We start from the raw sequence: 16,514 nt of genomic DNA on the forward strand, positions 1-16,514 counted from the left end.
AACACCTGTGCATAGCAGCTATGGCACGTCATGGCTAGGGAATGAAGTTAGGTTAAATGCAGGTCTGTGATAGGACACCTGGAGGCAGGGGTCTCCTTCTTGACAGTCTGACACGTAGCGCGCCCATCCACCATCCTGACCTCCACACCCTCGGCACAGTGCTTCATCACTGACCTACGTGAATTGTGGGTTGTGGAATCGTCCAATAAGAACATCATTCCTAAAGAAGCCGCACTGGCTCACCTGATCTTCAGTCCGAGTCAGTGGAGCTCCAAGAAAACCTTGCATGTGACTTCTTTTTAATAGACCACATGTCAGCGAAATGCGATCCTGCTTAGGACTGTGGGAGCATCGCTGGTGCTGGCAAATGACAGAGATAGTGCACGATGATTTAGGAAAGGAGTGAAGAGTGAATGATAAGAAGTAAAGATGAAAAGAGCAGCGCCTTGCAGCGCATTTTAATCAGAACTCCACGGAGCCTTTGAGAAGTTAATATTGAAAGATGCACATACAACATAAATATCTCTTCATATAAAAATGACACTTAACTGATGCTTCTACTCCCCCCGTGTTCGCAGCTCGTAATGAGAGCCTGCAGTGCGAACATTGCGTCCGTAAAAAGCTGGCTGTAAACGGTAAATGAAGTAAACAGGGCTGGAAAGTGACTGCAGACACATATTCTGTAGCGCTGCAGTTAACATCCGCTGCCTTCACCATGCTTTTCCATGAGGATAAGATGAAATGAAAGCCCACACTACTGGCAGGCACTGAAGCTGTAAACCTATAAGAGGCAGTGGGAGAGTAAAACTGGCTGATTTGACTGAAGGCTCTCCATTTCTCAAGGCTATGCCTCCGGTTATCCTTCCTTCCCCCACCTCCTATTTTCCCCCCTCCGGCTCACAGCGGGGATATACTTTAAATCACTTTGTCCTCTACCTAGAAAAACTTTCTGACAGGTCGTTTTGTGGACGGCACAAATCTATTTCTTCCTGTTACAGAGCCAAAAATATTCTTTTCTGTCCCGCTGACTTCGTAAGTTTTGGACACTGATGGCTTTAGTAGAAAGACACCAGGGTAGAAACACACCGGGGGACAAATAGTGCTTTTACTTTCAAGAGAAATGCCTGCACAGCTGTGAAGGTTCCCTGCATTTCATCCCCCAGAAATGTAGCACGGTCACTCGGATGATACCTTAGGCGAGCATGAGTGTGTGTATGTGGCTGGATAAATAGTTGGCACCTCTACATTGTGGACACTACAGTCTAGCTTCGCCTGCAGCTGTTATCTTCAAAGTAACACAGCGATGCTTCAGGGCCGGAGTGTCCTGTTGCCGACCTGTGATGGCTGACTGCACAGACACACTGCAGAAAGGCTGCTGCTTTGTGTGAAGCCCGGCCACGAGACCGGCAGCAGCACGGAGAACAGCCACATGACATCAGCTGTCACAGCTCGGTACAGAAAAAGACATTTTGCTTCGATTTGGAAAAAGAAACGATGCTGATTGCTGTTTGCGAGCCACGCAGGCTAATAAGCGGCGAGACGCATCAGCAGCCTGACACGAATTAAAGAGAGCAGAGAAACAACAGCGGCGCTCATTTCTCCGTCCTCCTCTCTGAAGTGATTTCTTGAGGCCGTGTAAATAATGACTGTCGCTTCTTCCAAAACTCACAATGAAGTAGCGTTTTATGCCGTAACTGCTCAACGTCTGGCTACAACGCCGGAGACCAGTGTTTGTATTCCGTCTCTTACACAACACCAGCGTCCATCCAACATTAACACACAAGACAAGGGCGCCTGCTTTTCACCAGCAGATGTCAGAGCTCCAACAGATTCATGTTTGGGTGCTGTTTGATTATAGCGTCCCTATCCATCTTTAATGTTGACCACATTACATTTCCTATTAGCATAATAAGGGAAATGTTCATTTGCCTATCTTGCAAAATGCAAACAAGTTGACAATGTTTTTCATTTGTTTCCTGCCAAAATATCCGATCAGGCAGACAGGACTCAGGACGCAAACCTTGGTCTCTGGGCTCAAAGCCTTAAAAGTCCCCACCGTTCACCAAACCACCTCCCAGTTACTCTGGGACGTGCAGCACTAGATACATGTAGCGCTTCCTTCATTCAAAAATACATTGACTTTAAACACAATCCAGGCAGAGATTATGATTGTCATCCAACACGGTGTCACACCAAAGCATGTGACAGACAAGCCGGTTCATCTCATCGGTGTCAGGCTTTCAGCTGCCTCGACGTAAAAAGAACAGCTTCTCATTCTGCAGTCAAGTTAGCAACTAGAAATGAGCAACGTCTGGTTGGACTTTCAAAATAAAGTGTGCTGAGAAACATCGCAGGTGAAGGTCGGAGACTGGTTAGGAGAAGATCACAGTTTGGCTTATCCTTCTCTCCTGTCATTATCACACACACACACGCACACACACGCACGTACACACACTGACACTCTGTCTTCTAGTCAATCAATCAGACTTTACTTGTATAACACTTTTTATACACAGCAATGTACCACTTTAGTGCGTTATATAATAAAAACAAGTGAATCAGAGAGTCGATCACTGGCTTTGTCATCAGACTGAACTGTTTCAGTGGGAAAACTATTTAGTGGTATATAAACATGATTTCTTAGAGACAGGTTGGCCCTATCAGGTCAACGTGAATCTTTTTTTAGGCATCAAATCACAATGACAACACTTTGACTCTTCCAAATGTCCCATTTTGCGTTTGAGACAAGCCGCACAAGTTTGAAGAAAAACGTTTTGCTGCTTTAGCTGTAATGAAAGCTAATTGCTACACTCGGGTCACAAACCTGACAGTTTGCCTTTGGGAACATTTAGTTCCAGCTTCATTTTTATTCCTCCAGCCTCAGGCAGCGGTACACTGCGGAGGATGTTGCATCAGGTCTGAGAATCTAAAAGCCAAAATGTTGAACACCCCTGCCAATGACAGAGGTTTTGTGCTGTTCGTTACACTCGACTGGACAGAACTAGTTTGAAAGAAGTGATTAAACTTCTGACCTTCTGATGTGAGCATCCTTAAAACACTGTGACTGCTGTAAAGATGCTCAACTTAAACACCTATACACATTATGGTCCTTGATGGGATGATAAAAATCAATAAACTCCACACAAAACAATAAGCAAACACTCATCACAGCATAAAAGTTATGGAATTTAGCTTTTCAATCTATAAAAACTGAAATCAGCATTACTTTTTTCTCCTGGCCACTTGGGGAGAAAACTCCATAATAAGCTCATATCAAACACATTTGAAATATTATGACCTTGTAAAATAGATAGTGGAAAAGGAAAAGTTGTGTTTCTGCCACACTTTGGTCTCAACCATATCCTGACAAAAATATCTGATTTTTTAGCTGCTAAATGCTCCGCTGTGTTCACCAGCGAGCCTCCAACTGTGTCTGTCTGCTGTTTTTCAGAGCTTTTGCAGTGAAAACAGGTTGACGGTAATTCTGAGAGTCAACCAAAAATGTGAAGTAGCTGTAAAATGAGCTGAAAGAAGCTGAAGTGCTCCATAACGCTGAGGTGACCTGCAGAGGAAACATTCGGTGGGTTCAATAAGTGATCTAAATCACTTATTATGGCCCAGAGAGAATGACACCGGGGCACTCTGCATTACACAAATGTCCAAATCTGATACCTCAGTATGGATCTGTAACAATGCTTAAAGCCTCTAAAGATTTGCTTTCAAAATGCAACCAGATTCTTGTTTGGACTGAGGCACTGAGCTGTTGATTTTACCTCTTTCATGTTGCTTTTTGCTCCCTGATTGAATCAATGTTTTATGCTTTGTTATGTATTCTGACTGTGAGCGCACTGCGTCCAATTCTTCATGCACTCCAGCCTCGAGTAGCAGTGAAGTGTGCTGAAGCTCAGAGACAGGGCAGCTGTCTCCCACTTGTTGTTGGGACTCGGAGTTGAACTGTGTGGTCACTGAGCGGATTGATGGGGGGAGCCATTGCCTACCCTCGGCACCGAGTTGCATCAGCTAATCTTGTGAATAATGCAGAATCATGAATAAACATAAATCAATGCAGTGCAGTACTGTAAAGGAGACCTGCCTTTTTTCCCTTTCCCCCTTTCTTCTTTTCTCCACCCCTGCCTCCATTTTTTTTAAACCCTCTCCTTCTATCTCTTTCTGGCTTTCTCTTTTCTCACCACAAAACACTTTTTTTATTCCCACTCTGCCAAAATCAAACACTCCCACTATTTCCCCCGTCCTCTGTCACTCTCTCCCCGTCCTTTTCTTTTCCTCTCTGGCCACAGCAGTGACAGACATTGTAGTGGCGTAGTGTTGCTGTGTCTCGGTGCGGGCGAGTCAGGCCCGGCCTTCACTCTCAGCTCAATAGCTGCCCGGGTTTCCTCAAAGGCAGCCATCCAGCCGGCACAAAGCCTGCCCACTGGGAATAGACCCACAAAAGAGAAAGGGGCTGCTCGCCTTCTTTGCTCTGCTCCGTCTGAAGCGGCCTGCCTCCACCACCTCCTATAAATAATACAACGCTGCCTCAACAAAAAGAAACCCTGCCCCGCTCCCGCAAGCCTCTGCTTCCATCTCCCCTTTATTCCCTCCCTTCCTCTGCCCTTCCCCTGTTTCCCCTCTCCTCACCTCTTTACCTCCCATTTTACTAAACCAGAAAGCCAGTGCTTTCAAGAACAGGCACATTCAGTAAAATATCACATGAAATGATGTATGGAATCTCTTTGTGCCCATGCACTATCATATAAGGGGTGTTAAAGGAAAGCTAGGGAAAACACTTGTTTCTGATTAGCTGGGTGCTGTTTGGTATTTGACCACTTTTCTAAAACAGTGCATACGGTAGATCAAGCTGCACGGAACCACAGCATTTCCGGGTAATGCTGTTTTCCTTAATACTAAAAGTGCCAAACAATGGATGATTTAAAGGCAGACTGCAGTTCAAGTAGGTGGTCATGGTCTGCTGTGTGAGGGATTTGCACTCAGATGTGCTGATGCGGGAAATAACAACAGACAGATGGATGAAGGGACAGACAGACAGATAAAAATCAGGAGATCTCAGCCCCTGCTTCTTCTGTCTTTCCCTTGCCCCTCATATTCATGCACGTGGAATACTGAATTGATGGAATATCATTTCACTAGTTACCTAACAAGACGTGGGGTGCAGCATGTGGAGCACAGTCTCTGGTTCAGGTCCTACACGTTGGGGGTTGTTCTTACGAACAGCATTTCAGAAAGCCAAAGGCAGCTTTTCAGCTGTTGCATAATTATGTGATATCATACATCAGGCCTCTGTGCAATAATTTATGTGTTTCCATTGCTATTTTGTTTACGTACTCGCATATAAAGCAAATGCAACAATCTGAGTTGTTTCTGCTTTTTTGGCCATTTAGATTTTCTCGGTGGGAAACCCAGATCAAATATGTGCATGAGCCACTGCATGTTTGTGGCAGCATATGAATGGCTGCGTGCATGTGTTGGTGTAATTTATCAGTGTATTAACGTGAATGTGTGCACAGGGATTAGGCCGCTATCAGCGAAGCTCTCCCAGCCTGTCAGGCTTTAGGACGAGCCTGGACAAAGAGGCTGATTTCAATGTAAATGCAGCAGCTGAGAGGACACAGCTCTCTCAGTGGGGTGACTTCCACCCTCCACACACACACACACACACGCACACACACACACACACAGAAACACCATGAGCTTTCAGATCAGGATACACACACTTCAACATATTCACAGAAATAATAAATACACAGTGTTCGGCCTCCATCTACTCCATGTGTAGGAAACATGATTTTATAGATTCTCTTGGAACTTAAAGATGTGTCATGTGTGCCTCTGCACCTGTCAGTAATTACAGATATAATCTGGTCCACGGCGTTGTGCTGTGGCCCTGCGCTGGCCCTCACAATGCCTGGTCCATCATTAGTTCAACCACTATCCCCACGCCTGGCCTCTGCACCTCTTATTACATGCAAATAGTGCCGCTTTATCTGAGTGGTGAATGAGACCCCCGTCTCTAAAGAATGGGACACCCTCCCCGGCCACTCAAAGCCATTCCTCCATCTATTACTGCATTCTCTGCTTCAGTGCAGACAGCACAGATCTCATGGCGTCAGTGTGAAAAGAAGGACTGTGGTGGCTGGCGGGATGCAGATAAGTGCTGGGCGCAGAGCTGTCAGTGTGACTGCTTGATGAACTGAACAGCTAATGATCAAACGTGGACAACCTCAGCCTGTTAGTACATGCAACTAAAATCTGTTCTCAAACACTTTGACATTTATCTTCTATTTTCTTGTGTTTTATCCCTGCTTCATACTCCACTTTGACTCTGACTGATTGAATGATGGAGAAAAAGCAAAACAAAACAAGCACACGTTTAACAGCTCATTACATGGATTACATGTTAGAGGCAAGAAAAGGAAAACTGACAGCAGACAAATTTCATTTTGTAGTTCTGCCACAGTATGTATTCTACTTACTATCTCATCATTTGTCTCAGTAAATCTCTTTTTACTGTTTTGTTTTAAATTATTTTGTCTTTTTTTCTGACAAAAACTTCCAGATTTTATCGTCTCTGTTGCAGCATATCTGCCTTTAACAGTGTTTATGAGTTGTGATGTAAAAAAAAACTCCTGGAAATCAACTTGTCATCTGCTCCCTTTTGAAAAACAAAAAGTTTGTTATTAGTTGGATGCTGAAGTGTAACTACTTCAACATCATCAGCACTGAATTTTCATGTCTTTTTCCCCATTTTGTTCACACATTTTATAAGAATCTCTGAATGTTTACAGCAGCCAAATGCAGGCTAATCCACACAACCCGAAATCTTCAGCAACAGATACACATTCTCCTTCTTCTTCTTCTTTTTCCAGGTCAAAACGTAGACCACTATGACACAAGAAGCATTGAGCTTCCACCTCTCCAAGAGGAAGCTGGCTGATGTTAAAACAGACTAAAACAGGACTAAACAAAAGAGGAGATACAGCAGCGACACGTTCACTGCCACACTTCAGACTGAACACCTCTCATTCCAGACAAGACGTTGAATTTTTAAAGAAAAGGGAAAAAAAAAAACATGTTTGGTGTGACCTGCAGTAATCATGTTCCACTGAAACAGTTCGGATCATTAAAGTTTCGCCTCGTGAGTGCTTCTGCATGCTTCCACATTGAGCGCCGGAGTGTGCGTGCTGCTCGTGTCTGCTTCTTGCATGGTAATGAGCACGTACCTGTCAGGCAGTCGTGTGCAGGATGCTGCCTCAGGTCAGTGTTTGCTGCCAGAGGATGCCTTTCCATGACTGTTCCTTCGTGCACACACCTGTATGCTGTCCCCGCTCTCTGTCTGCAGCTTGACATTTGGTACAGTGAAGATAGAAGACACTGCAGGGGGAGAAGACGCGAGCGGATTAGAGGCATGCAGGCTGACAGGAAGCAGAACATTTCCAAGTGAGTTGTTAAAGATAGAGATGGTTATTAAAAAGTGAATATTTGAATATTTATTGCAGCGAGAGGCCTTTTAGGTTTTAAATGTTTTTGCCGTGAGGAGAAGTGGATTTTAAATTGCTACATGTGACATTTTTGTCGCGATGTGACATCACATCTGCTCGACCAATCACGGTTGACAGCACTGCTGCCTACACCTGAAAGAACCTGGAAATTACTGGAACACTTGCACTTGGTATCATCTTATGCAACGTCCTATATCAGTTCCAGGAACTTGTCTCCAAAGCAAGGGGATAAGAGAATGTGGCTCAGGAACCAGGAACCTACTGCTATAATCCTGGAAATATAAAAAGCTTCCTCCAGAATGGGAGAAAATGAGATTTTGTCACCCTTAAGGAAATATTCTGGAAAGTCTATACCCTCATTGATCCACCATATGAATCAGTATTAACTTTGATGAAACTAATAATGACCCAATTTTGATGAATTGCTTGATTGATTACATGATAGCAATTTATGGTCAAATATTTGCATGTGACCAGTTAGCAATTTAAGTAGATTTACCACCGTGTCAGGTGCCCCTTAGTCCTGTTCATACTCTGCACAGATGCTGTGTTTTAAGTGACAGACAGCTCTTCAAATAGGCAGAAAGTGTACGATGATCTGCTTCTGCTCTGATTTGCAGAGCTGACAGGCTTTTTTGCTACAGCCGGGTTTTCAGAGTCTGATGCCATGAGCCCACCATCCAAGACCTGAAGTGGTTTTTGGCCATTTATTCACAATGAACATTAGATAATTACACACCCACTGAATCTAAAAACACGCCTCTCATGTGTGTGTGTTCAGATTTGACTGAGTGATGATGAGTGTCGCAGCCTCTGCTGCTGCACATGCTGACTGTCGGTGAGCAGGTCAGACTACCAGCATGCACCTGTCCCTTTCACCTCACACACTGTCTCTGCCTCACACCTTGACCTCTGCACCCCCTTTTCAACTATCCACGCGCCCCTGGGAAGGCCTGCCTCACAGTTTGAACACATCTATGGCTGAGGGTATTGTAGTATTCACAGTGACCTGGCACGCCAAAGTGATGGAGAAAACATGGTGTCTCAGGAACAACGTTGGAATAACTGCAGTAATAAACTCATATCCGAGAAAGGTTTGATGTGGATGAATATGAGTAAAGGAAAGATAGGAAATAGTAACTCCATGTAAGGGACGTACTTCCAGAACCTCTGGCTTCTCTGACTTCACAGACTATGAGGATATTAGGAAGACTTCATTCTTATTAGGGCACATGGATTCACATACTCCTCTTCTCCAATCTTGGAACCCATCAGCTACCTTCTGATGATGATTTAGCCCCTGGGGGCCACGGCCAGTGTTTCAGAGCTTCTGATATAACCCGCAGATATTCGGATAACGGATATCTGGGCCAACACTTCCTCTTCCGTCTGCCTGTGATTATTTCAAGTAGGTCTATCTGAGGACCCGCAGTCGCTACAGGACATGCCTACTACATTACTACATGATAAAGCTGAAAATGGTTAGGTTCAGGCACCAAAACTACTTGGTTAGGGTTTGCAGGTAGACTCTTCTCCATTTTTTACAGTGTGATTAACAAATCTGGATGTTTTTCCTGTGACATTTTGGCCAATCTCCATTAACAGATATCAGCATATGAATGCAGATACATTTTAGAAATGCTAATAAAAAGCTAAATCATTGTTTACCTGTTTACCTGCATGCAACCACGGACCGATCAAACACGACTGGTCAATACTAGCCGGACTACAAACGGAAACCAGAACGCTTCTGAAACCCTCGCCTACAGATTCTGCCTTCACATACGGATACGTGTTCTGTGACTAAAGGCAGTGGGTTTTGCCACGAGAGCAGGGGAACCGGAGGACAACGGCTCTGTCTAAACATTTCTTTTGTTTCACTTCCAGATTCATGTAAATCTACCAGAGTCCAGAGAGACAGGGGTTTTCCCAAGGCCTTCGCTCTCACTTCTTACACTGCCAGACACCCACACACCCTCACTGAAATCAAATTAAAAATGTCACAATCCAATCCGCACAGTAACAGCAGCCCCGAGAGCCCTATTGTCTCAATAATTCTGTCATTGTCCCGGGTAATCTGTCTGCGTATTGTCTGGATAAATCCATAACACACATGACAATAGAGTGCACAGCTGGCCATAGAAAACATGCTGTTCATCCTCACAGGAATAACATGGGCCATTTACTTGAAAGCTCCATCAACTTCTCAGTCGTCTGCGGCTCTTTTTTCTGGGCCATTTTATCCTTTACTTGGTTTGTTTTGGAGTGCTGTAGTACTTCATGTTGTAGCTGCAGAGCAGTACAGCATGCTCTCGCCGGGTTGCTCCCACAGTCTTTCCTGGCTGAAGAACACGATTGCCATGCTGCAGCTGTAGCCAAATACTCACAACTGGAGTAATTAGCCACTTCTTTATCTCCCATTCCTTTCTCATTTGCATAAATTTGACACATCCTTCCCCCACAAAAGTGCAAGCGGCAAATCCACACTTGTCTTCCACACACACACACACACACACACACACACACACACACACACACACACACACACACACACACACACACACACACACACGCAGACGATACTTTGTGTTTATCCACTCCTGTCCTCATTTTATGAAGCTGTTTTAATTCATTCCCATTCTTCCCTCAGTGGCTCTGCTGCTTCGCCTGTGTGTCACATGTACGTGCAGAAAAGAGAGAATCAGCGAGAGAGAGAGATAAAGGGAAAACAGAGAGAAAGAGAGAGCGAGCATGACAAAAATCAAAATGAGCCATCTCTCCTCTCTCCCTGTCTTAGTGACCGCCACTTTCTGATTCTTTTCAGACGTGACAACCTGCTGGGCGCTGATAACAGGATTAATAACGCTGAAAAATCCTAATCGGGGGGAATTAAAAATGGAATTCTACCATTAATATTACCACCATGTCAGCGGCAGCACACTCAGGTCTGCTGAGCAGGCTTTTCACATCACTAATGAATAACAGCTTAAGGGATTGGTGATGTATGTATATGTAGCCTGTCAAATATTATGGATATGCAGTCATCTCTGACACACTTCCATGCAATAACCCAATTCTGTAGGATTAATTGAAATATAGCTGCGAAGCTTTGCTAAAGCCTCTGACTCTTATACCCAAAATACACATGGGAAATCAACAGTATTAATAAAAATCTGCTTCTAAATTGAAGATGTGTTGAAAGTTAAGATGCTGTGTGTTTCTGAGGTGCGGTGTTTTCGAAAGCTGGGGCTTTTATTTAAAGAGCACCACGGCGTGCTGCTGCTCTGGGCGAAACAACAAGTCAGGAGGATGGAAAAATCAAACAGAGCACGTTGCTGCGGCCAGCAGAGGTCCGGCCGGGCTCGCCGTCCCAACGGCATCCACATAATAAGACAGGCTTTCTCTGCATGAACAAAAACAACCCCGGGTCACTGCTCGCCGCCTTCTTTGCAGAGAGACAGAGGCAAAGACGAGGAGGATACTGTATGATCCAGAGGAGCTGAGGGAGCTCAGAAAAAGAGATGAAGAAAAACACAAAGCAGAGAGAGAGGGAGAGGCAGACAGAGGCCAACTTTCTGACTGTCAAGGTAACTCTAGTTTTAAGGAAGCAAAAATAGATCTGCCCATTTATAAATATGTTTACTGTTACTGGATGTAACTAATGTCACGAGTTCTTGAAAACAATGGCTATTTTATCTGCTTACCGGCAATTTTTCATTTCAACATCACCTGATTTTATTGCACAACAACAAAAAAGCCACATAACATAGGAACATTATCATTACCTCAACATACATTATACTACAGTGCTCTACTGGATGCTAACATACACTACATTGTGCCTGTGTATGTGTATAAAGGGCCGTGTAATTGCAGGTTTTTGTTCCAAACGAGGAGGAGCACACCAGGCTGGAATCAATTAATCAGCTGATCTTACTTCAGCTGAAAACTAAGTGATCCCTTGATGCTGATTGGTTGGCCTGGTGTGCAGCCACACGGCCCTTTATGGAACCAGTTTGAGATGCCTGCACTATGGTATGACATATTCTGTGATTGCTTCTTGAGGCCCATTTTATCCAACATTTGTTTACAATTGGGCAAGTTGGCACCATTAAAACTATGCTGAATTAGTATTAGAAGAAAACATCAAAATGTGATGGGTATCAGACAAGTTCTGAAGTCATAAGGAGTACCTTGTTTTCTATGATTTCTAAGTAGACTTCATAAACAAGAGATGGGATTGGAGACAATGATCTGGGAAAGAATATGCAGATAGACCCTGTAGATGAGCCAAATCAGTGAGGGAAACGACAAAGACCAATGTGCTTAGCATGCACCTGTCCTTTTCACCTCTCACAGTATCTTTGTGTCACGGGTCTCACTCTGTGTCGCCCCCATGGGATGGCGTATGCTATAGTATAAACACAAAATACCAACAATGTAGATATGATGGCCTACGAGCACCGCTCTGATGTACGAGCTGCCATCACAGACAGGTGGTGTGCTGTGTTACGTACTGTCCTGCAGCTCACAGAGCCGTGGAGGAAGGTTGCTGAAGTATTCGTGGTTCAGCGCTGCCTGGGCTGACAGCCGGTTCTTTGGGAAGCACTGGAGGAACCTGGAGGCCAACTCCTCAGCATGGTCCACATAGCCCAACCTGACAAACACAAACACACGTTATCAAAGAGGGAGACAGCAGAAACATACATGAGAATGAGAATACAGGCAGTCAACCTATTAAGACCCAAGGAAGCACCCGCTTCTGTTTCAACCAAATTAAATATGAGTCACCTATCATACCATGCACTCATCCCTCTGAGAAAGCAACTCAGATTCTCTCCAATTCACAGGGCTGCTGACAACAAAAAAACAAGCCTTTTAATTATGCTGAAGGTTTGCTGACTCAAGAGGAAAACACTTCTCCACACACACACACACATGCAAAGGAGAGCACACACACATGCTCACACCTTTTCTCTTTTGAGCTTGCCTCACACATGGCGACTGGGTCACCGTGAGAAACGGAGTTCGTTAAAGCACAGGGTGTGCGTGTGTGTGTGTGTGCGTGTGCACGTGCGCGTGCGCGAGCGTGCGCTCGTACTGGGAGCCACTGAACTCCTGAACCGGTCCCACCTAGCAGCGCCGAGGGGGAGAAGAGATTGAAAATAAACGAACAGCAACAAATTCAGTCAGTAATTAGGCATCCACCGCATTAAATAAACATGATGTTATTCAGCGCAGCTCGCCGGCCTGCCGCTCGCAGTGCTCAGAGTGCCTCTCATGTTCTGCAGGCTTCTCATGGTTGGCTCCCCAGTCAAGCACTCTGACAGCCACTCCCATGGCTCTCAATGGGGATCTCAACTCGACTTATCAGCGGAGAGACAGAGGGGGATAAATCTCTGTTCAACTCATCAACGCCACTCAGCAAAGAGGCAGAGATAAAGTTAATGAAGTCCATCAGGGCCTCGTCTTGCTTCTTTCTCATACAGCTGGAGCACTCTGTGTAACTCCACTGCAAAGTTTAAAGACAAACTACTCTTTGTGTGAAACTACGCTGGTGGAAAAAGGCCTCCTCGATTACTCGTTTAATGATATGGGTTTTTAAGGTCAATGCTGAGCTTTAGTTTCACGCAGCTGACAGACAGTATTTTGTGCAGCTATTCAATATTTCTGAGCTTCTGCCACGGGTGGCAGAAAATGGATGTGAGAGGTTGTTATTGAGTTTCAATGCCTAGACATTCAGCACTCTTTGCAGTTCACCTAACCTTAAATTCAGCATGCAAGAGGAAGATTTCCTGCTATGGAGAGCACAGTCTGACCCCCTCATGGCCCCTTATGTCGATAATACACTAGCATAGGGCTCATGGGAAAAATGGTGTTTGTCTAAGGCTGCCAAAAAACATAAACAATAAAATATGGCCGCAAGCAGCAGTTCAGGGCCTTTTGCGCTCAACAGACAGAAGCAACTCAATCAGTCAAAAGTTCAGCTGCGAGCAACAACGAGAGGTTTCACGAAGGTGAGCAAAGTCTCTTCAGCTAGTTTGACTCTATTCAACAAAGGAGGGAGACCAATCACACGCTTCTTTCATCATCACACAGCCTGCAGCATTTCAGTAATTACACACTCAACATTCCGCCATTTGTCGTTACAGGTAAAGTCATAACACCAAAGTCCTGATGCTGCGCTTGGTGCCAGGCATTGGTGCCAGTTCTGTTGAAGCCTATGGGAGATGCATGGAGACGCACACTAAAACACAACATATCTATGTCGTGCGACCTTTGAAGAGGAAATGCCTCTGCCAAATGAAGGAGCACACTTCAGAGAATCCTGACTGATTTTTTTCATGTGTGCATTTGACTGTTTGCAAATAGCATCGAAAGATGATTACAGGCATTCTTTACAGGACTCACAGCAAGTCACATTACAATACCCACTAACCGAGCTGAGGGCTTGCAAGTGTGGCGCCAATGTGCGTTCATTTCCCTGTAAAACGTCAGGATTTCTCAGCATCTGCGACTTTAATTTTGAACATTCTTTTTAGGAATCCCACGACTTTATGAAAATGAAACACTAAACCGCTGGAGTGCCTTTACTGTCTTTACCATTATTGTGGTGAAATAAAACTTCTAATAAATCTCTAAAAAATAAATGAAACTCTCAGAATTCATATGTTCTGGGTAACACTGGGTGTGTCTGCGAGTTCATTTCGCTCGACGCAGGCTTTGCTTTGAAGTCTCTCTGCAGGTGGACAGACAAACAGGTAGATATGCGTAGGTGTGAAATCACCTGGATATGAGCACGTTGGCCTCGGAAAAGTGTTGATGTGCAGTCGGTGTACATTCCTTCCTGCTATTGCTGTCAGCTAGGCTGAGTGAATAATCGCACATCTGCAGTAAGATCGATAGCATCTCCCAAAACTATCAAACCGCTGCAGGTGATGACACATTGCCGGCACAGAGAAGCATTCCTTCTGCAGCGGTGCGTGGCGCGGGCTTTTTCATGGCGCTCTATCAGAAAACGACACGAAGACCCGCTAGAGGCGAGGCAGAGGAAACCACCTGCCTGCATCGTCCCCCAATCACAGCGGAAAGTGGCAGAGCAGTCCCTTTGTTCGAGCAAAGCAGCAACCAGGAGGCGCTCTGGAAGAAAGCCTTTGTGTTTTTTGTCTGAAGACATCCTGTGAGGAGCTTTCATCATGTCTGACTCATTTGACGATGAGGGTGTTGTGAGGGCAACCTGGAACTGTACGTGGCGAACAGGCCTTAGCATGCACCGATCGCAGCTGTCAGGTTCAGCGTGGTGGTCAACAGCTACGGATTACGAAAAGCTGATCCCAACATTTGAGAGTAAATTATCTACGTCAAAACAAAGAAGAAATGTATTTTTATTAGCTTTGAACAGCGGGCTTGCTACTGGAAGGTCACAGATCCAATCCCCAGACTCCCGGGGGGTCAGCTGAGACTGTCTGAGCAGCTTCCAGGTGTAGCTGTACAGAGAGGGTCCTGCAGAGAGCTCGGTTCTCACTGAAACTTCCTTCAATAAACAAGAGTTAAGTCAACAAGTCCTCCAGATTAAATGACAAAATAAGTCATTTCTCCATGCCCTCCAGAAGTAAAGAGTGAAACTTGGTCTGTTTTATGTTGCGACGCTGCTCTGGCTAAGCTTCGGTTTTGGCACAAAAACCATTCGGCGAGGTTAAGCTAAGATCATGGTTTGGGTTAAAACTATTACATGGCTGAGGTTAGCCGGCCTTTGTCATTGTGGTTATAATAATAAAAACGTGGTTAGTTTTAGGGAACGATTGCTTCGTTGGGCCATCCAGCCTCCCAGACCTCCCACCTACACAGACTTTGCTGCTCTATAATAACGTCACCTGACTTCCTCCTTTGTGCTCATCACAATAACTACGGCCGCTTGAGGTCGTTGTTGCTTGAGCATTAACAGATGTTGTTTTGGGGCTCTCGTGGAAAAGACTGTGAGGACAATCTGATGTGACAAGTCGGGTGATGAGCCGTCATTATCGTTATCAACTGATTTGTTGATCATCGTTTAAATCAATTTTTTAGTCTAAAAAGTGTTTTTTAAAAAAGTGGAAAATGCCTCTCAGTCCCGGATGACTTCATCAAACCGTTCTGTCCGACCAACACCACAAAAATGAAAGACATTTAATTTATGGTCATATAAAAGAGAGAGAAGCAGCAAATCTTCACATTTTGGAAGATTCCAGTCAAGCTGGAAACAGAGGAAGTTTTGTATGTAGACCTTTTTTCGATAAACTAAATCAACCGCTAACGTTGTTGCTCATTAATCGTCTCTTGATCTCTGTCAATCAACTAATCTTTGCAGTGCTTAACCTTGGCATTTACTATTACTATATTTACCCTTATTAGTTGCAATAAGAGTAATAAAAATGTATTTGCGCCTATATTATGTCAAATCAGATCAAAAAGCATCATGATAATTCATCTAAGTTAAAAGCCAAATAGTGATCATTCATCATGCAGTATGTACATAATCAAACTGTTTAATTTTCATTATATTAGAGGGGAATGACACAGATTCAAGGAGCCAAGAGAGGACAAACGTCTCACCAAACCTGCTCAACCAGCTGATAGTTCACAAAAAAAGTCTCATCTCATCTCATATCTCTGAAGAACTCTTTAGAAATAAAAGTAAAAATCCCTCGTTCTTTGGTCCATGGACCAAATTCATTGAAATCAGTGGGTACGTTTATATATTCAGAAAAGAGACCAGGGGCCTCTTTTCTGAAAGTGTTCTTAGATTTCTACTTGTACTTTCTCTTCAGATTCATGATGACGCTGAACATAAAAACCTTGCTTAAGCAGGTTCTGAGAATCCCATTTGTAACTTACACATCTGTGATGTATAAATCTCAAATCAACTGAAAGTGACAGCACCTGCCGTACGTCTTCCTCTTATATAAGACAGCACAAACGAGTTTAGTCAGGAGGAGGACAAAGAAAAGCAAACTTTTT

At 44.3% G+C, this 16,514-nt stretch overlaps 1 protein-coding gene across 2 annotated transcripts in view; it reads right to left on the reverse strand.

The window, feature by feature from the left end:
- cdk14 (cyclin-dependent kinase 14) overlaps positions 1-16,514 on the reverse strand; it is a 173,668-nt gene that overhangs the window by 32,190 nt on the left and 124,964 nt on the right. For both annotated transcript variants that reach the window (XM_041941703.1, XM_041941704.1), the window contains 2 exons: positions 12,035-12,174; positions 7,239-7,389 (listed from right to left, as the gene is read on the reverse strand). In XM_041941703.1, the coding sequence (XP_041797637.1) occupies positions 7,274-7,389; positions 12,035-12,174 (256 nt within the window). In that variant the 3' untranslated portion in view covers positions 7,239-7,273. The remainder of the gene's footprint in view (positions 1-7,238; positions 7,390-12,034; positions 12,175-16,514) is intronic.

The sequence above is a fragment of the Chelmon rostratus genome, chromosome 8, assembly GCF_017976325.1.
Source record: "Chelmon rostratus isolate fCheRos1 chromosome 8, fCheRos1.pri, whole genome shotgun sequence".
Lineage (NCBI taxonomy): Eukaryota > Metazoa > Chordata > Actinopteri > Chaetodontiformes > Chaetodontidae > Chelmon > Chelmon rostratus.